Source organism: Bison bison, unplaced genomic scaffold, assembly GCF_000754665.1.
Source record: "Bison bison bison isolate TAMUID 2011002044 unplaced genomic scaffold, Bison_UMD1.0 scf7180017864304, whole genome shotgun sequence".
In the NCBI taxonomy this organism is placed as follows: domain Eukaryota; kingdom Metazoa; phylum Chordata; class Mammalia; order Artiodactyla; family Bovidae; genus Bison; species Bison bison.
In genome coordinates, this window is record NW_011494876.1 from 15438618 (window position 1) to 15458993 (window position 20376).

A 20376-nucleotide genomic window follows, 5' to 3' on the forward strand; every position below is an offset into this window, starting at 1 on the left:
TATCTGAGGTTATTGATATTTCTCCCGGCAATCTTGATTCCAGCTTGTGCTTCTTCCGGCCCAGCGTTTCTCATGATGTACTCTGCATATAAGTTAAATAAGCAGGGTGACAGAGTGGCCCCTAATTTAGTTAATAAGTCCCATCTATTAAAGGGAGAGGACAATCAGGCACAAACAAGGGAATGTAGAAATGACTGGCCACTGATGTTGCACAAAAGGGGTTGCAGGAAAGTGTACCCGTGTCTACTGACACTCCCACTACATATTTCTTATGATTGTTAAGGCTTTCAGTCTAGGTTAAGACTGAGAGGGTTGCCCTGGTGCTTATGAGAGATTTTATCAAGTGGCTCACCACATCAATGACCACCTGAAGCTTGAGGCTCACCACTATTATGTAGGTGGTATCTCTATCTATAGCCACTTTTGGTATTGGGCTCCCTCAGTCTTTTGATTATAAAACCATCAAAAGCTTATGGGTCTCTGTCCCATTCTGGCATCTGGGGCTTTCCCTCTGCAAAGCTCTGATTGTTCTCAAAGTGGATCGAGCACCTTCTTTCCTGCAGTGCCCCCTTTGTCCCCCTAGGGTACACTGGTTTTGTCTGGGTGCCCATGAGCCTTACGGTTTACCACGGCCAGTTTGACCTGGAAAAGCCAGCCTCGCCTTCAGTGGTTTTTCAATGGACAGAGCCACTGCCAGCATTTGGGTCTTTTGTATATTTCTTTGGGTGCCTTTTGTCTCTCAGTTTATATTCCTATGATTGAAAACTGAATAAACCAGCTGGAGCAAGTCACTTCTAGGGGTCTGAGGACTGGGAGTTGCGTTTCGAATCCTGTGCTGATGTCTGGGGTGGACTGGGCTATGAGATGCATAGCCTGAAGGGCCTGTGCCTGGAGGAGGGAGGGAGCCATATTCATATACTTTTTATTTATTTATCTGGCTCTGCCTGGTCTTAGTTGCGACACCTGGAATCTTTAGTTGCAGCATGCAAACTCTTAGCTGTGGCATTTGGGATCTAGTTCCCCGATGAGGGATTGAATTCACATTCCCTTCATTGGAAGTGCAGAGTCCTAGCTGCTTGGCCACCAAGGGAGTCTCTGTCTGTAGACTTTTTCATGGTGGGCCTTCTGACTGGTGTGAGGTGGTACATTGTTGCAGTTGTCATTTACATTTGTCTAAAAATTAGTGATGTTGAGCATCTTTTCGTGTGCTTTTTAGTCATTAGTATGTCTTCTTTAGAGAAATGTCTATTTAGATATTCTGATTTTTTTTTAACATAAAACTGTATGAGGTGTTTGTATACTGTGGAGATTAATCCCTTCTCGGTCACTTTGTTTGCAAATATTTCCTCCTATTCTGTGGGTTGTCTTCCTGTTTTGTTTATGGTTTCCTTTGCTGTGCAGAAGGCTTGAAGTTCATTTAGGTCTCATTTCTTAATTTTTAAAATTTTCATTATTCTAGGAGGTGGATCAAAAAAGACACTGCTGTGATTTACGTTAAGGAGTGTTTGCCCTCTGTTTTCCTCTAGGAGTTTTATAGAGTCTGGCCTTAAATTTAGGTCTTTAATCCATTTTGAGTTTATTTTTGTGTATGGTGTTAGTGAGTGAAAGTCATGTCCGACTCTGCGACCCCATGGATATACAGTCCATGGAGTTCTCCAGGCCAGAATACTGGAGTGGGTAACCATTCCCTTCTCCAAGGGATCTTCCCAACCCAGGGATCAAACCCAGGTCTCCTGCATTGCAGGCAGATTCTTTACCAGCTGAGCCACCAGAGAAGCCTCTATGGTGTTAGAGGATGTTCTCATTTCATTCTTCTACACTGTAACTGTCCACTTTTCCCAGCACACCACTTAGTGAAGAGACTGCCTTTTCTCCATTGTATATTCTTGCTTCCTTTGTCATAGATTACTCGACCGTAGGCGCATGGGTTTATTTCTGGGTCCACTGATCTGTATTTCTGGTTTTGTGCCAGTACCCTGCTGTTTTGATTCCTATAGCTGTGTAGTTTAGTCTGAAGGCAGGGTGCCTGATTCCTCCAGCTGTTTTTCTTCTCAGGATTGCTTGGCTATTTGAGGTCTTCTGTGTATCTGTACAAATCTAAACATTTGTTGCGGTGGTGGTTCTAGTTTTGTAAGAAATGCCATTGGTAATTTGATAGGGATTGCACTGAATCCGTAGACTGCATTGGGTAGTGGAGTCATGTTTTGACGATACTGATGCTTCCAGTCCAAGAGCACGGTGTATCTTTCCATCTGTTTGTGTCATCCACAATTCTTTCATCAGTATTTTCAGAGTATAATTTTTTATCTCCTTAGGTAGGCTTATTCCTAGGTGTTTTACTCTTTTTGATGTGATGGTAAATGGGGATTATTTCCTTGATTTCTTTCTTTTAAAAAATATCTATTTGGCTGCACCAGGTCTTAGTTTTGGCACGTGAGATCTTCGATCTCTGTTGTGGCAAGCAGAATCTTTTCATTGCAGCATGTGGAATCTAGTTCCCTGAACAGGGATTGAACCCAGGCCCCCTGCATTGGGAGTGTGGAGTCCTAGCCACTGAAGGCAGGAAAGTTCCCTGTTTTCCTTGATTTCTCTTCTGATTTCTTGTTGTTAGTGTATAGGAATTCAAGTGATTTCTATATTAATTTTGCATCCCGCAAATTTGCCACGTTCATTGGTGAGCTCTAGTAGTTTTCCGATTGCATCTTTAGGATGTTCTGTGTACGGTATCACGTCATCTGCCGACAGTGACAGCTTTTCTTCCTTTCCAATTTGGATTCCTTTTCTTTCTTTTCTCTGACTGTCATATTAGGACTTTGAAAACTATGTTGAATAAAAGTGGCAAGAGTAAACATCCTTCTTTCTAATCTTAGAGGAAATGTTTTCAGCTTTTCACCGTTGAGAATGATGCTAGCTATGGGTTTGTCATGTATGGCCTTTATTATGTTGAAGTAAGGTCCCTCTGTGCCCACTTTCTGGAGAGTTTTTATCATAAATGGAAATTGAATTTTGTCAAAAGCTTTTCCTTCATCAATTGAGATGATTATATGGTTTTTATTCTTCAGTTTGTTAATGTGGTGTATCACACTGATTGATTTGAATATATTGAAGAATCTTTGCATCCCTAGGATAAATCCCACTTGATCCTGGTGCATGAGCCTTTTAATGTATTGTTGGTTTCAGTCTGCTAGTATTTTGTTGAGGATTTTTGCATCTGTGTTCATCAGTGGTATTGACCTGTATTTGTATGTGTCTGTTTTGGTATTAGGGTGATGGTGGCCTTGTAGAATGAGTTCGGGAGTGTTCCTTCATCTGGAATCTGGGGGGATATTTTCAGAAATACGGGTGTTAACTCTTCTCTACATGTCTGGTAAAAGTCACCTGTGGAGCCGCCTGGTCCTGCACTTTTGTCTGTTGGAAGTTTTCTCATCTCAGTGTCACTTTCATTACTTGTGATTGGTCTGTTCATATTTCTGTTTCTTCCTGGTTCAGTCTTGAAAGGTATACATTTCTAAGACTTCGTACATTTCTCTTTTTAAATTAAAACTTTTTAAAGTGTTTGTTTATTTAGGGTTGCACCCTGTGACTTGCAGGATCTTAATTCCCTGACCAGGGATTGAACTTGGGCCCCTGGCAGTGGAAGCGCGGAGTCGTAGCCACTAGACTGCCAGGGAACGCCCAGAATTTGTCTGTTTCTTTTAGGTTGTCCATTTTATTGGCATAAAGTTGTTTGTAGTAGTCTCTTACGACCCTTTGTATTGATATCTCTGTGGTGTCCATTCTAACTTCTTTTTCATCTCTGATTTAATTTTTTATTGTTATTTATTTATTGGCTGTGCTGCATGGGCTTGTCTCTGCAGTGCACAGGCTTCTCACTGCAGTGGCTTCTCTCGTTGCTGAGCACTGGCTCTAGGGCGTGCTGGCTTCAATATCTGTGGTGCGAGAGCTCAGTAGCTGGAGGTCGCCTGCTCTAGAGCACAGACTCAGTACTTGTGGCACACGGACTCAGTTGCTCCACCACACGTGGGATCTTTCCGGAGCAGGGATCGAACCTGTGTCTCCTGCATTGGCAGGTGGATTCTTTACCACTGAGCCACCAGGGAAGCCCACTAATTTTATTGATTTGAGCCCACTCTCTTTTTTTTTCTTGATGAGTCCAGCTAAAGGTTTATCAATACTGTGTATCTTTTCAAAGAACAAGCTTTTACTTTCATTGATCTTTTTTATGATTTTCTTTGTCTCTATTTCATTCATTCCTGTTCTTATGTTTATAATTTCTTTTACTAACTTTGGATTTTGTCTTTCTTCTCTGGTTGCTTTAGGTATAAGGTTACCTTGCTTCTTTGATATTTTGTCTTGTTTCCTGAGGTAACATTGCATCCCTGTAAATTTGCCTTTTGGAACTGCTTTTGTGGCATCCCATAGGTCTTGGATCTGGTGTTTTCTTTGCCATTTCTCTCTTAGTTCAGTTCAGTTGCGTCCATCTCTTTTCTACCCCATGGACTGCAGCACGCCAGGCCTCCCTGTCCTTCACCATCTCCTGGAGCTTGCTCAAACTCACGTCCATTGAGTCAGTGATGTCATCCAACCATCTCATTCTCTGTCGTCCCCCTCTCCTCCTGCCTTCAGTCTTTCCCAGCATCAGGGTCTTTTCAAATGAGTAGGTTCTTTTCAAATGAGTAGGTTCTTTGCATCAGGTAGCCAAAGTATTGGAGCTTCAGCTTCAGCATCAGTCCTTCCAGTGAATATTCAGGACTGATTTCCTTTAGGATGGACTGGTTTGATCTTACAGTCCAAGGGACTCTTAAGAGTCTTCTCCAAGACCACAGTTCAAAAGCATTTCTCTCTAGGTATGTTTTTCAATTCCTTGTTGATTTTTTTCAGTGATCCACTGAATATATATATTCTTATTTGAGTTTTTTCCCATATAGGTTTTGAAAGACTGTTGACTAGAGTTACCTGTGCTGTCCATCACATCCTTGTTGATAATCTGTTTTACATATATTGGTGTATATGTGTTCATCCCAACCTGCAAATTTATCCTTCCCTCCCATCCCTCCCTTTAGTAATCATAAATTTATTTTCTTTTATATATATATATTTTTTTTTTTTGACTATGGCCTGCAGGTTCTGGCATCTCAGTTCCATGACCAGGGATCCAATCTAAGACCTTGGCAGTGAAACCTGAGTCCTGACCCTATACTGCAGGGGAATTTCCCATAAATTTCTTTTCTAAGTCTGTGGGACTGTTTCTGTCTTGTAAATTAGTTCATTTGTATCCGTTTTTAGATTCCGCATATAAGCAATATCATAGGATGTTTTTGGATCTCTACTGATTTTCTTGAATTGCTGTAATCATCTCTAGGTCCTTGTTGCTGAAAACTGCGTTATTTCATTCTTATTTTTTTGCCTGATATACCATCGTATATATGTACCATATCTTCTTTATTCATCTATCAAGAGACATTTTGGAGACTTCTGTGTCCTGGCTGTTGTAAATAGTGCCGCAATGAATGATGGGGTGCATATATGTTTAGGAATTATGGTTTTCTGAGGATATCCGCTGGGAAAAGCATTTCCAAATCCTACGGTCGGTATATTTTTCATTTTTTCAGGAATCTCCCACCTCTTTTCCCAATTGGCTGTGCCCCTGTGCATTCCCCCCAACAGTGTAGGAGGGTTCCCCTTTCTCTACACAGCACTTACTGTTCGTAGACTTCTGGAGGATGGCCATTCTGCCTGGTGGGAGGTTTACCTTGTGGTCCTTTTGGTTTGCATTTCTCTACTAATAAGCTATGCTGAGCAAGTTTTCACGTGCTTTTTTTTTTTTTTTTTTTACAGTGAGAGTGAAATATTCGTCTTGAAATTGACTTCATGAAAGTCCACCCCTCTGAATTCTTTTCTGATTACCTCCACAGGGATATTTCTTATGGGCAAGTGCCACTTACAGTGCCCCAGCTCTTGTGATTATTAAGTGTCAGACAGTGAAAGGCACTCAGTCGTGTCCGACTCTTTGCGACCCCATGGACTATATAGTCCATGGAATTCTCCAGGCCAGAATACTGGAGTGCGTAGCCTACAGTATTCTCCAGTATTTCCCTTTTCCAGGGGATCTTCCCAATCCAGGGAGTGAACCCAGGTCTCCGACATTGTGGGCAGATTCTTTACCAGTTGAGCCATCAGGGAAGCCCAAGAATACTGGAGTGGGTAGCCTATCCCTTCTCCAGTGGATCTTCCTGACGCAGGAATCGAACCGAGGTCTCCTGCATTGCAGGCGGATTCTTTACCAACTGAGCTATCAGGTAAGCCCCTAGTGTCCACAAGCAAGGGTTTTAAAGCTGTAGTTCTGAGAAATGGCCACAAGGCGGAAAGATTTTTTTGTGCCCAACACTGGGTTTTCTGGCCGCCAGAGCCTTAGCAAAGAGTCCTGTTCTTGGCTTATAACTGAGAGTGGAATGTGCCAGATCAAACAACCAAGGGCTTGTGGCTCCTTTCTTGTTCCCCCTTAGTCTTCACACCCCCAGACAAATAACCAACTCTCGTAACACGGCAGCGCTCAGGGTGCGGCCATAGAGGACAGGGTCGACTCGAAGGAAGTAGGCTGGAGGTGGGCACCCCACCACCAGGAGACCTGCACACAAGGTGACTGTTCATAGCTCTTGCAGTCCAGAGGGTGCCCCACCCTTCGGTTGCCTACTTTGGGTTTTGCTGCTGGAGGGGCCCCCTGGATGTGGACAGCGTGATCCCATTCAGAGGGGATCAGACACCGCAAATCCAAGGGGGGTTCCTGTGCAGGCACGTGCTCCCTGGTTCCCTCAGCCCCAGGACTGCTCTGGCGCCCAGGGAGTTAACACCAGCCTAGGCCCCCCTGGTCTGAAGGGAATATAGTAGGCATTTCCGTTTCTTTTTTTAATTGGGGTTTTATTTTATGTTGGAGTACAGTTGATTTGCAGCGACGTGCTTGTTTTAGGTGAACCTAAGCTGTGTTTGTTTTCCGTGTGCGGTCTCGGGTACACTGTGATTCAGTTCTACATACACGTATACCTGTTCTTTCTTGGATTATTTTCCCGTGGGAGTTCCTGGGCTCCACAGTAAGGCACTGTTGATCACATTTTGGGTATATGTTTTGTGTTTATGTTTATCTTAACCTCCAAATTTCTCTCCCCTACCCCACCTGATTCTTTTGGTAAACGTGTATTTGTTTGCCAAGTCCTTGAGTCTGTTTCTCTGTTTTTAAATTAGTTCATTTGTGTCCATTTTTTAGTGTCCACCTATAGGAGATATCGTAAGACGTTTTTGTTCCTTGTCTCCATTACACTTGTTGGTATGATCACCTCTACCTCCAGCTGTGTTGTTGCCAGTGGCATCATTTCATTCTTCTTTACGCCCGAGGACTGTTGCGTTGTCTGTGTGGACACCATGTTTATTTCTTCATTCACCTGTTGATGGATGGTGAGCAGGCTTCTGTGTTCTTGCTGCTGCAAATAGAGTGGTAATGAATGTCGTGGTGCATGTGTGTTTAGGAGTTATGATTTCTGAGGACAGAGGAACGCCTGGGAGGGGCATGTTGGAATTCTGTGGTTGGTCTGTTTTGTTGTATTTTCAGGAATTTTCCTGCTGCTCTCCATGTTGGCTGTGCTCCTCCTGACGGTGGAGGCAGTTCTCTTATTTTCATGCCGTGTTCAATATTTACTGTTTGGAGGCTTTTGGAGGATGGCCACATTCCCTGGTGGGAGGTGATACATCGTGGTCCTTTTGCATATCTCAAATAGTGGTGCTCAGCAAGTTTTCATGTGGTTTTCTTTTTTTTTTTTTTTTAAATTAAAAAATTTGTTAAAAAAAAATACCAAAAAAATTTCGTATTGGGAAATAGCCAATTAATGGGGCTTCCCTGGTAGCTCAGCTGGTAAAGAATCTGCCTGCAATGCAGGATACCTTAGTTCGATTCCTAGGTCAGGAAGATCCGCTGGAGAAGGGATAGGCTACACTCCAGTAATCTGGCCTAGAGAATTTCATGGACTGTGTAGGCCATGGAGTCGCAAAGAGTTGGACACAACTGAGCAACTTGGACTTTCGCTTTCGCTTATAGCCGATTAACAAGGTTGTGGTAGTTTCAGGTGAACAGTGAAGGGACTCAGGCATAAATGTATCCATTCTCCCCCAGATCCCCTCGCATCCAGGCTGGCACATAACACTGAGCATAGTTCTCTGTGCTATACAGTAAGTCTGCCACTGTCTCCACTGTCTCCCCATCTATTTGCCATGAAGTGATGGGACCAGATGCCATGATCTTAGTTTTCTGAATGTTGCGCTTTAAGCCAACTTTTTCACTCTCTTCTTTCACTTTCATCAAGAGGCTTTTGAGTTCCTCTTCACTTTCTGCCATAAGGGTGGTGTCATGTGCATATCTGAGGTTATTGATATTTCTCCCGGCAATCTTGATTCCAGCTTGTGCTTCTTCCGGCCCAGCGTTTCTCATGATGTACTCTGCATAGAAGTTAAATAAGCAGGGTGACGATATACAGCCTTGACGTACTAGACGGCTGTTCAAGCTGAAACTGCAATACTTTGGCCACCTGATGCAAAGAACTGACTCATTGGAAAAGACTCTGATGTTGGGAAAGATTGAAGAAGGGAGGAGAAGGGAACGACGGAAAATGAGATGGCATCACCATCTCAATCGACATGAGTTTGAGTAAGCTCTGGGAGTTGGTGATGGACAGGGAGGCCTGGTGTGCTGCAGTCCATGGAGTCTCAAAGAGTCAGACACTGAACTGAGCGACTGAGCTGAACTGATGTATTGACTTGTCATTTTCTGTCACTCCCAGCATTCTCATTTATTCTTCTCCCCACCCCAATTGTTCCTATGGTAAATTTAAGAATTTTTTTAGTCCTCCTTCTGTATCATTAGTACACTAGTTCTGTTGTGTCAGTGTTTCAATTCCGCCTCTAAGGGATATCAATGATACGTGTTTTTCTCTGAGTTTCGCTCAGTTGGACTGAGTGACTGAACTGAACTGAGCTTTCATCACGTTAGAGAAAGCCGTTTTCCTGGGTGGTCCCATTTGAGTGGAAGGTGCCCGACGGTTTGTGATTCATTCCCTCTTCCCTGTTGCCCTTCAGGCTCTGCTCTCCCCATCCCTACCGGGAGACACATCTCAAGCCGTGCAGTAGTGTTGAGCTGAGGGTGCTGTTGTTTGGAGGTGGTGCGACCCAAAGGAATCAGTGTTTAAGTGGTTCCCCAGGAGCAGGAGCCATGGACACCAGGAGACTTCTCAAAGGTCTTACTATTTAGTGACTGCAGCATCCTTCCGGTGCACCAGGCTAGCCTTAGCTGATAGAGGGCCAGCCCGCCTTACAAGGCTGTGGTCCCATCCACAGGGCTGTCGGAAGTACAGGTGTTAGGGGGGCTCGTTTGCCTGCACAGGCTCTTGCGCTCTCTCAGGTTTACCCAGGCCAGCTTGGGACCGAGGCCTGTTCAGGCCTCGTGGGTGTGACATCAGCGCAAGTGGCCTGGACCTCCTGGAACAGAGTAGGCAGTCCAGATTTGTTTTCTGTAATTTCCATTTTGTATTGTAATATAGTTGATCCACAGTGTTCTTCTGCTGTTCTACATCAACCTGATTTAGTTAAATGTATAATTGTACCTATATTTTCTCCGCTCGTTTACCACAGAGGATATTACAGTGTGGTGAGCAGAGTCACTTGTGGGATTTCATACATCCTTGGTGATTTTGGTTTTTTTGTGTGTGTATATGTATACACACACACATATACACACACTGTTGATTTGTGCTTTCCTGTCAATCCCACCATCCCCATTTTTTTCCTCCACTCCCCATCTAGTCCCTTTAGTAAATTAAGTTCCTTTTTTGGTCTCCCTTCTGTATTGTTAGTACACTAGTTGGGGTGTTCAGTGTTCTGTCCCCATTTGTGATATGAATGGTACGTGTTTTTCCCTGTCTGACTTGGAGTACTGGGCGCAGTCCTCTCCTGATGGGTCTCAGCCACAAATGATGGCTTCATCCTGTTTTCCTGCTGACTCCTCGTTCATGGTATGTTTGGTGCATGTCTTTTTCTTTCGCTAATTAATGAATGTACTTCCCGGTGGTTTCGATGGCTGTGCTGTTTTGGATATTGGAGCAAATACCATTTGAATGCAAGTGTCTTTTCAAAGGATGGTTTTCTCCAAGTATACTCCCCGGGGTGCGAGCTCCAGAGCTCGTGGTAGCGCTGTTTCATTGTGGAAAGGACTTCCGTAGTGTTCTCCAGAGTGGCCGTGGTCAGTTTATATTTGCACTAACCGTGTAGTAGTGTTCCCTTTTGTGCCCAGCCTCTCTCAAATTTTGTGTGTGTATCCCTTTTGATAACTGGTGTTAGGGTTTACCGATTTGTCATTTAGATTTGCATTTTTCTAATCACTGAAGATGCTGAACACCTGACCATTAGACTTTGGTGTGTGTGTAAAGAAAGAATGTAGTAAAATTTAGCTCTTGCAGGTGGTCTCCTGAGAGTGAGCCCAGTTTTCAAGGCTATTTTCTTGACCTACCAGAGGATATTGCTTGAGGGCAGGTGCTATTCACAGCTCTACAAACCTAAGTGCCCTGAAACTCCTTTTGAAAGATGCTGTTACTAGTCATGGCCACAAGGTGGCAGCCCTTCCTCTTCCTCTCCCCTGGGTTTCGGGCAATCTGATCCTTTTTGAGCGAAAGCTGTTTCCTGGGTGGTCCCTTAGAATGGAACTTGCCATGAGAAATAGCCATTAGCTTGTGATTCAATACCTCTTCCTTCTTGCCGTTCAGGGTCCTCCCTCTCCTCCCACCCTGGAGACAAATTTCAAGCCCTTCATGAGGTTTATTGAGAGTTCTGTGGTTTTAGGTGGGGCAACCAAAAGGAAGCCTGCGCTAAGTGGGTTCCCCAGGACCAGGAGCAGTGGAGACCGAGACTTTTGAGAGCTCTTACTACCCAGTAGCTCCAGCATCGGTACTAGGCTAGCCTTATCTCTTAGAGGGTCAGCTTGCATAATCAGGTTGTGGTCCCAGGTAGAGGGTAGCAGGAAGTACAGGTGCAAGGTGGCACTTATTTGGAGGCACAAACCCTTAGCTCTCTCAGATTCACCCCAGGCCACTCTGGGACCCACGCCAGTTCAGGCTTCACTATTCTGACCCTGCCCAGGTGACACTGGCCTCGTGCAATAGAATAGGGAGGCCCCACTCTATTTTTTTTTAATATCATCTCCATATTGTATTGCATTATAGGTGATATACAGTGTTCTTTTTTATTTCTGCAGCAACCTGATTCAGTTACAGATACACTTAACTGTTCTTTCTCGGGTGCTTTACCCATGTGGATTATCACAGAGTGTTGAGTGCCTGTGCTGTCTCCTTTGTCCTTGCTTGTTAAATATATATATATATTTATATGTATGGGGTGTGTATTTGACAGAAAACCACAATCTCAACGTCCTATTCCCCTCTCTAACTTTTACCTTTGGTAAATCTAGGTTCCTTTTTAGTATCTCATCTGTTTTACTTTTTAGTACCTCAGTTGTATCAGTGTTTAGATAGCACTTCTAAGCGTTATAAGCAATGTTTTTCTTTGACTTTGTCTATTAGGTGTAATCATGTCTTGCTGGGTCCAAGTGCCCAGAGATGGCATGATTTCATTCTGTTTACTGGCTGAGCACCAGTCCATGGAGTGGTTGTTGCAGCCTTTTTTTCCTTTTATCTGTGGTCTGACATTTCCATGGTTTTGGTTGGTCTTCTGTTTTGGGTTATGGCACAAGGATGGTTGGGTTTCACGTGTCTTTTCAAGGATGGTGTTCTCTGGGTAGGCCCAGGACTGGGATTCCCAGAGCTTGTGGTAGCATTGCTTATTGGTTTTTAAAGAACCTTTATAGTTTTCCTACAGAGTGGCTATTTCCAGTTTATATTTGAACCAGTAGTGCTGTAGGGTTCTCTGTGTGTCTTCTCTAGCGTTTTTTTGTGTAGTGACTTTTTGATGACTTGTGTGATGGGTTACTTCGTTGTCACTTTAATTTGCATTTATTAATCATTAGAGATGCTGAGCATCTTTTCAGTTGATTTTTGTTTAAAAAAAAAAGTGTAAAATTTAGTTCTGGCAATTGATTTAACTGCTCTGAAGTGCTGGTTTTAAAGTTCCTGTTACAAGAAGTGGCCACAAGGCAGGTAGCACCGTCTCCTGCCCAAGTCTGTTAAATCAGGCAAGCCCAACCTTCATGGCTCTTAGAGAAAGCTGTTTTCCTGGGTTGTCAGTTTGAGTGGGAAGTGCCCAAAGAAACAGCCAAGAGTCTGTGACTCATCACCGCTTCCCTCTTGCCCTTCAGGCTCCTGCTGTCTGCTTCTACCTGACAGACAAACCCCAGGTTCTGCACAAGTGCTGTGCTGTGCTAAGGATGCTGTGGTTTGGAGGTGGGGTGACTCAAAGGAAGCAGTCTTTAATTGGGATCCCGAGCAACAGGAGCTGTGGTACCCAGAAACTTTTCACAGCCCTCCCTGCCCAGCAGCTGCAGCATCCTTTGGAGGCACTAAGATTGCCTTAGCTGATCAAGGGCTAGCCTGCATCCCGAAGTTGTGGTCCCAGCCAGCCGGGGCCAGGCGCTACACTCAAGTGGGGTCTTCCCGTCTCCCATCCTGTTCAGCTCCTTCAGCCCCACCCCAGTGCAGCCTTGGGATGAAGCCTCAGGCTCCAAGGATGTGACACCAGCCCGGGTTGCAAAGGCCTGAGGAGAATAGAATGAGCACTCTGTCCTTTCATTTTCAAGCTTTATTGCACTGTGTGTGAGATACAGTGTTGTGTTTGAGCTCTGTAGCCACTTGATTCTGCTGAACAGATTCCTGTAAGGATTCTTTTTCAGATCCTTAACTCAGGTAGGTTATTACAGGGCGCTTGAGGTGCTGTGTAGTGGTCGGAGTCCACTCTAAGGAAGTAGTCTGAAGATAACCACCTCACAACTAGGAGACCTGCCGACAAGGTGAGAATTTAGAGGGTTCAAGCCTAGAAAGCAAGAAATAGACGAGAGAGAGAGGAAGAAACTAGGAGAACAGAGACAGCGAAAGGATGAGAGAGGAAGAAAGGAATGGCAAGAGAGACATCGTGAGAGGAAGCCATCAGGAAGGGAGAACAAGAAAGAGAGGAAGCAAGAAAGGTAGAGAAAGAGAATACAGGAGAGAGAAAAGGAAAGGGAGAAGAGAAGAAGGAAGAACAATAGAGAGGTGGAGAAAGGAAGATAGAGAAGGAGAAAGTGAGACAGAGAAACAGACTAGAGGAAGGAAGGAGGGAATCAAGAAAGGAAGGATTGCAGGAAGGGAAATAGAAACAGAGGAATCAAGGAAGATACAGAAGAGAGAGAGGAAGGAAGAAAAAGGAATAAAGAATCAGAGGAGAAAAAGGGAGGAAAGAGAAAAGGAGAGGGGAAGAGAAAAGGGGAAACGAGGGAATGACAGCATAAGAAAGGAGGAAAGGAAGCAAGCTAGAGAGAGAAAAGGAGTTAGAGACAAAGAAAGAAGGTAGAAATCAGAGAAGGAGAGAGAGGGGAAGGAAGGAAAATATAATGAGAGAAAGAGATGAGGGAAGAAAGTGAAAGAAGAGGAAGGAAGGAAGGACCATAGAGGAAGAGCGAAATGGAGAGACAAAAAGGAAGGCAGGAGAGAGAGAAAGGGGGGAAGGAAGGGAGAGAGAGAACTGAGAAAGGGAGAGAGAAAGAGTTAAAGCAAAAGGAATGGAGAGGAATGGAGGAAGGGTAGAAAGAATGAGAGGAATCAAAGAAAGGGAGAGAGAGAGAAGGAAAGAGTGAAAGAAAATCAGAAGAAAGGAAGTTAGAGAAAGAGGGAAACAGAAAGGAAGGGAAGAGGGGAAGGAAGGTGGGAAAAAAAGAGAAAGAGTTAATGAAGAGGAAAGGAGGAAAGAGAGAAATAGAGTAATGGAAAGACAGAGCGAGAGGAAGGAAAAAAGAGGATAGAAAAAATAAGCGAGATGAGGAAGGAAGACAGGGAAGGACACAGAGGGAAAACAAGAGCGTGAAAGACTTAAGAGAAGGAAAGGGAGAGAGAGAGAAAGACTGAAAGAAGGAAGGAATCAAGTGAGAAAGAAAGATAAGTAGGAAGAGAGACACGGAGACAGAGAGGAAGGAAGAAATGAAGGAAGGGAGAGAGAGCAGAGGTGAAGAATGAAAAGGTGAGAGAGAAGAGAACTGGAGATGAGGGAGTGAGAGTGTGAGAGAGGAAGGAAGCAAGCTAGAGACAGAAAGGGAGTTAGAAAGAAGGGTAGAAATCAACAGAGGAGAGCGAAAGAGGATCGTAAATGTTGAGAGGGAGCGAGAAGGAGAGAAAGGAAGGGAGAGCGAGGGAAAGAGATGGAAGAGAGAGAAAGAGGGAACTAGAGTTAAAGAGAAAGAGGAGAGAGAGGCTAGAGAGATGGAGAGGAAGGGAGGACGAGACAGAGAAATGGAACAAGAGAGGGGAAGGATGAGAGAGACAGAGCAAAAGACCCACAGCCAGGAAGGAAGGGAAGGAGAGAGAGAAAGGGGGAAGGAAGGGCATAAAATCAGAGGAAGGAGGGAAATTAGAGAAAGAGCTAAAGGGTAAAGGAGAGAGAGAAAGGAGGAAAAAGAATCAGGAATAGAGTAATAGAGAGGAGCAAAGGAAGGAAGAGAGAATGAATGAGGTAGGAGAGACAAGTAAGAGAGAAGATGAAGGAGGTAAGAGAACAAAAAAAGAGAAAGAGTGGGAGGAAGGAAGTAAAAAGGGATTGAGACAGCAAGAGGAAGAGAGAAAGAGAAAGAAGGGTAGAGAGAAGAGAAAGAGAAAGAAGGGTAGAGAGAAGAGAAAGAGAAACAAAGAGAAATACATGGAAAGAAAGGAAAACAGAAAGGAAAGAGAAAGAGGACCAAAGGGAGAGCGCGAGAGAAGGAAAGAAGTAGGAAAGAGAGGAAGGAAAAGAGAGCAATAAAGAGAAATGACAGAAGGAAGGAATCAGGAAGAAAGAGAGGGGAGGAGAGTCAGAAGGATAGAAGGAAGAAAGATGGGGAGTGAGGAAGAAAAGGAGAGAAAGGGTAGAAAGCATGGAAGAGACAGAGAGGGAAATTGAAGAAAAGAGAGAGAGGGAAACAGTGAAACAAAAAGAGAAAGAGAATCAGGAAGGAAGCGAGAGAGAGAGTGGAGAGGAAGGAAGGAACAGAATGAGACAAGAAGAAAGAGGAAGAAGGAAGGAAGGTAGTAAGAGGCAGAAAACTCCTAGGAATGAGAGAGAGAGGATCAAAGAAAGGTAGAAAGGAAGAATGAAAGAAATACAGGGGAAGGAGGGAGGGAGAAGAAGGAAGACAGCAAGAGAGAAGAGCAGAAAGAAAGGGTGAGAGAAAAAGAAAGCAAGAGAGAGACAGAGGAAGGAAGGAATCAGGGAACGCAGGAAGATAGAGAAAGGAAGAAAGGAAGTTAGAGAAAGAGATACAGAGAGAAAGTGAGATAGGGAGGAAGGAGGAGAGAGGAAGGAATAGTGGGAAAGAAAGAGTGGAAGAGAAATAGAGGGGGAAGAAAAGGAAGGGAGAGGGAGGGAGGGAGAAAAAGAACAGGAAAGAGAAATGGAAGGAAAGAAAAGGCACCAGAGAAAGAGTGAGAGAGGAAGGAAGGAAGAGAGGAGGATGAAATCAAAGGAAGGAAGGAATCAAGAAAGGAAGAAAAAAAGTTAGGGAAAGAGAAAGAGGGTAAAGGGAAAGAAACGAAAGAAAAAGAAAGGTAGTGAGAAAGGAGTGGGGAGAGCAAAAGTGAGAAAGGCAGGGAGAGAGACAGTAGGAAGGAAGGAGAAAGAGTCAGGAAGAGAGACAGGAAGCAAACTAGAGAGAGACAAACAACGCGAGTTAGAGAAAGAAGGGTGGAAATCAACAAAGGAGAAGAGAGTGACAGAGAATCGAGAGATGGGGAGAAGGGAGAATGAAAGAGGGAAACAGGAAGGAAATGATAGTGAAAGAGAAGAGAAGAGGATAGAGTGAGGGAAAGAGAACTAGAGAAAGATTGAAAGAGAGGAAGGAAGAATGAATCAGCAGAAGAGGGAGGAAGAAATTAAGAGACAGAGGACAGAAAGAGAGTAAGATAGAGAGGAAGAGACACAGAAAGGAAGGGAGAGGAGAGAAGGAATGAGAACAAGAGAAAGAGTAGAGAGAAAGCATTAACAGAAGCAAGAGAAATGAAAAGTGAGAGAAAGCAAAAGAAAATCAGAGAAAGGAAGAAAGAGAAAGAGCTAAAGAGCGAAAAGGAGAGAAGAACGGAGGAGGAAAGAGAAATAGAGTCATGGAGAGAGTGAGGGAAGGAAGAGGAACAATGGAAGGCAGAGAGAAAGAGAAAAGGAATGAAGGAAGAGAGACGAGAGAGTGAGAAAGGAGGTCAGGAAGAGTAAGGAGAGACCCACACACAGGGACTGAAAGAAGAAGGGAGGAATCAAGGGAGAAAGAGGGAGGGAGAGAATGAGGAAGGAAACAGAAACAAGGAGACAGAAAGAGAAGCCGATGGAGAGAAAGGAAGGGAGGAAGAGACAAACAGAAAGAGGGAGGAAGGTAGACAGGAAGAAAGATAAAGACTGAAATTGAAAGAGGGAGAGAAGGGCTGAGGAGGAGGAAAGAGAGACAGAAAGGAGTTAGAGAGTGAGACAGGAGAGGAAGGAAAGAGAGCAAAGCAGAGAGAATTAGAGAAAAGAGAATCAAGGGAAGGAAGGGAGAGAGACGAAGAAACAAAGGGAGCGAGAGAGAGAGAGACAAAGGAAGAAACAGTGACAGACAGGGAGAGAGGAGAGGAAGGGAGAGACAGAAAATAGAGAGGGTCAAAGGAAGGCGGGAAGGAAGCAAGGAAAGCAAAAAGCAAGAGGGGGCAGAGAGAGGACAGAAAGAGAGAGAAAGGAAGAAAGATAGAAACAGGAAGGAATCAAGGAAGGAAGGTAGAGGAAGAAGAAAGTGAGAGGGAGAAAGGAAGCTAGAGACAGAGAGATGGAGGAAGGAGAAAAGAGCAAAAGAGAGAAAGAGGAACGAAGGGAAGAAAAGGAAGGGAGAGAGAAGGAAAGAAATAGGGGAAGGAAGATAGAGACAAAAAGAGAGGAACCAAGGTGGGGGGTAGAGAGAGAAAGAGGGGAAGGGAGAGAGAAGATAGAAAAAAAAGGGAGTGAAAGAGAGACAAAGGATGATAGAAAGGTGGAAGGAGAGACGAGGGAAGGGAAGAGAGAGCAGGAAGAAAGAAATGGAAGGAAAAAGCATTAGAGAAAGAGTGAAAGAAACAGAATCAGAAAGAGGAAGGAAGGCAGGAAGAGGAACAAAAGGAGAAAGAGGAAGGGACAGAGAGGAATGATGAAATCAAGGAAGGAAGGAGTCAAGTGAGAGGAGGGGAGATAAATAGGAAAAGAGACGCGGGTGAGAGAGAGCAGGCAAGAGAGGAAGGAAGGGACAGAATCAGAGACGGGAAAGGGAAAGAGAAGAAGGAATCAAGAAAGGGAGGGAAGGAGAAAAGAAGACAGAGAGAAGGAAATAGAAAACGATAAAGTGAAAGAGTTACGTACAGAGAGAAAAACAGAGACAGATGGTAAAGGGAAAGAAATCAAAGTAAGGGGAAGAAAGAGCAGGGAACAGAGAAGTAGAGAAGGAAGGAGGAAAGAAAAAGATGGTAGAGAGAAAGAAGAGGAGGGAAAGAGCCAGAGTGATAAAGAAATGGAGAGAGAGAAGGGACGGAGAGAGAATGATAAAGAAAAAGAACAAAAAGAGGAGAGAGAGAGAAAAAGATGAGAGGAAGGAAGGGAGAATGAGAGAGATATATATGGAGTACAGAAAGTGAAAGATCAAAACAGACAGGAAGGACGGGGGGGAAATAGAAGTAGAGAAAGACAAGAGTAGAGAGAAGGAAGGAAGAGGGAAAGAGGAAGAGGTAGTGGGAAAGAAAGAGAAAGGAACAAAGCAAAGCACAGTGAAAGGGGGGAGAAAAGGAGAGAGAAGGGAAGAAAGAAAGGGGAAGGAAGACAAAAAGAACGGGAGGAAGCAAGGGAAAGAGAGAAAAGGGAGAGAAAGAGACGAAGGACAATGGAAAGGCAGAGGGGGAAGGAGAGAGGAAGGAAGGAAGAGCAGGAAAGAAAGAAACAGAAGGAAACAAAAAGCATTAGAGAAAGAGGGAAAGAAATAAAGAGAATCGGAGGACGGGGAGGGAGGGAGAAGAGGAGGAAGAGGAAGGAAGAGAGGAGGAAAGATGGAGAAAGAGGAGGAAGGGGAGAGAAGACACAGAAGCGGGAGGGGGAGGGAGGGAGGAAGAGATGTAGAGAAGGAAATCAAGAATTAGAGACAGATGAAGGAAGTGAGTTAAGGACAGACAGAAAGGGTAGAGGGAAAGAGAAGGGAGGGAATCTGAGGGAAAGAAACAGAAGGAAAGTGAGAGAGAAAGAAGGGACAGAAAAGAGAGGGGAAGGAAGAGAGGAAGGGAGAAGACAGGGAAGACGGCAACAGGAAGGAAGAGAAAAAGGGAATCAAGAAAGGGAGAACGAGAGAGCGGGAAAACAGAAAGAGAAAGGAAGATAGAGAAGGAAGAGAAAGGGTCAAAGAAAGAGGCGAAGGAAGAGAGGGAATGAGAGGAGAGAGGAGGAGGAGGAAGAGAGAACGACCGAGTGATGAGAGAGGGGGGTTAGAGACTGCCCCGCTCCAGGCGCACAGGAGTCTTGGCCCGGAGGCAGGGCTGGCTGGGCGAGGAAGCTGCTCCGGGTGGCTGGTCCCCACGCACCTTTTTCTTCCTTCTTCCCTTTCTTCCTCCGTTCCCTCTCCACTCCTCTCCCCGCCGCCCCTTCTCTCTTTCCCTCCATTTTGGCTGAATTTTTATTTTGGTGTGTATTTGATTTATTGTGATGGTTTTTTAGGTGTGCAGCAACATGACTTAATTATACATACATACATCGATCGGTTCTGACACACATACAGACTGACCCAGTGCTGAGGAGGAGTCCCTGTGCTCTACATTAGGCCTTGCTGATTATGTTCCTCACACTACTGTGTATATGTCAGTTTTATGGGCAGGTGGCGCTAGTGGTAAAGAACCATCTGCCAGTGCAGGAGATATGAGAGACAGGGGTTTGATCCCTGGATCGGGAAGATCCCCTCGAGAGGGGCATGGCAACCCACTCCAGTATTCTTGCCTGGAGAATCCCATGGACAGAGGAGCCTGTGAGCTACAGTTCACGGGGTCACAAGAGTCAGACGCGCCTAAAGCAACTTGGCACGCACAGATGTCAGTCCTAACCTCCTGATTCGTCCCAGATGCACCGCTCAACAGCCGTGCGAACCTCCCCTCTCTGCGGGCCCAGCCTCCTCTGAGGATGCCTGAAGACAGTCTGTCTCCACCCCACCGCGTCCTGGTCTGACCTCTGCAGCTCCACCTTCCGCCACACACCCCCCCAAACCACGGAGGGTCGGCCTGGTGACCAGCATCTGTCTGGGTCTCTGGCTGCAGCTGTTGCCCTTACACACGGGTGTCCAGCTCTGCTGCTGACCCGCACACCCTCTGTTCCCCTTTTTCAAGGGCTCCAGAAGCCAGGGGCCACTTGGCACTCTGTACATCCCAGGGTCCAGAGGAGCCTGTGTGTCCATCCACTCTGGGCCAAAGGCCTGGTGTGGCCCAGGGGAGCTCAGGAGAGCATGTGCTTGAGGCCTGGGGCACTTAGCCACACCCACTAGGAGCTGGATCTCGGCCCCCAGTGCTGGTGGGTGAGCCGAAACGAGTCAACGGTGTACTTACTGTCTGAATTGCTGGCCCCAGATAGGTGCCTTTCACCTCTTTCGTGGACAGAGAAAGTGAGGCTTTGAAAACTAAGGCCCCTGACCTGGTTACCCCTGTTAAGCTGTGCACCAGGGGTGTGGATCTTGGGTCTGTGAGACTCTGTAATCTAAGGCCCTGGCCTTTTGGGGCATCATCTGGGCCGGTGATCCAGCTACCCCAGAATCTGCCTGGATGTGCCCCTCCAGGCCAAGGTGGGGTCTGGGCAGCCCCTTCTGCCTTGGCCCAGCTCATGTCTCCTCCTAAAAGCACACTCAAGCCTCAGGAGGCCCTGCCCACCAAGCCTGCCAGGTTGTCCAAAGTGGGGCCTGGAGCCTGCCCACCGCAGGCAGCCTTCCTGGCTTGGGGTCTCAGGTATCAGCCAGCCTTGAGGAGGGCAGCATCCTGTCCTGCGGGGTCGTGAGGCTGGCGAAGTAACCCCCGCCATCACGCCTCCACCAGGGCAGACCGAGCACCCCTGTCCCGCCCTCCCCAGGTGCCCGGAGCAGTACCCAGGCTGACTCAGGCTCCAGTGAGGACGAGGCAGCCAGTGAGGCCCATAGTACCACCAGCGAGTGTGCCAGCCAGCTGAGCG

General features: G+C 45.5%; 1 protein-coding gene across 1 annotated transcript in view; it reads left to right on the plus strand.

Annotated features, from left to right (window-relative positions):
* IFRD2 (interferon-related developmental regulator 2) overlaps positions 1-20376 on the plus strand; it is a 26448-nt gene that overhangs the window by 3297 nt on the left and 2775 nt on the right. The window contains exon 2 of the mRNA XM_010851953.1: positions 20278-20373. Within this exon, the coding sequence (XP_010850255.1) occupies positions 20278-20373 (96 nt within the window). The remainder of the gene's footprint in view (positions 1-20277; positions 20374-20376) is intronic.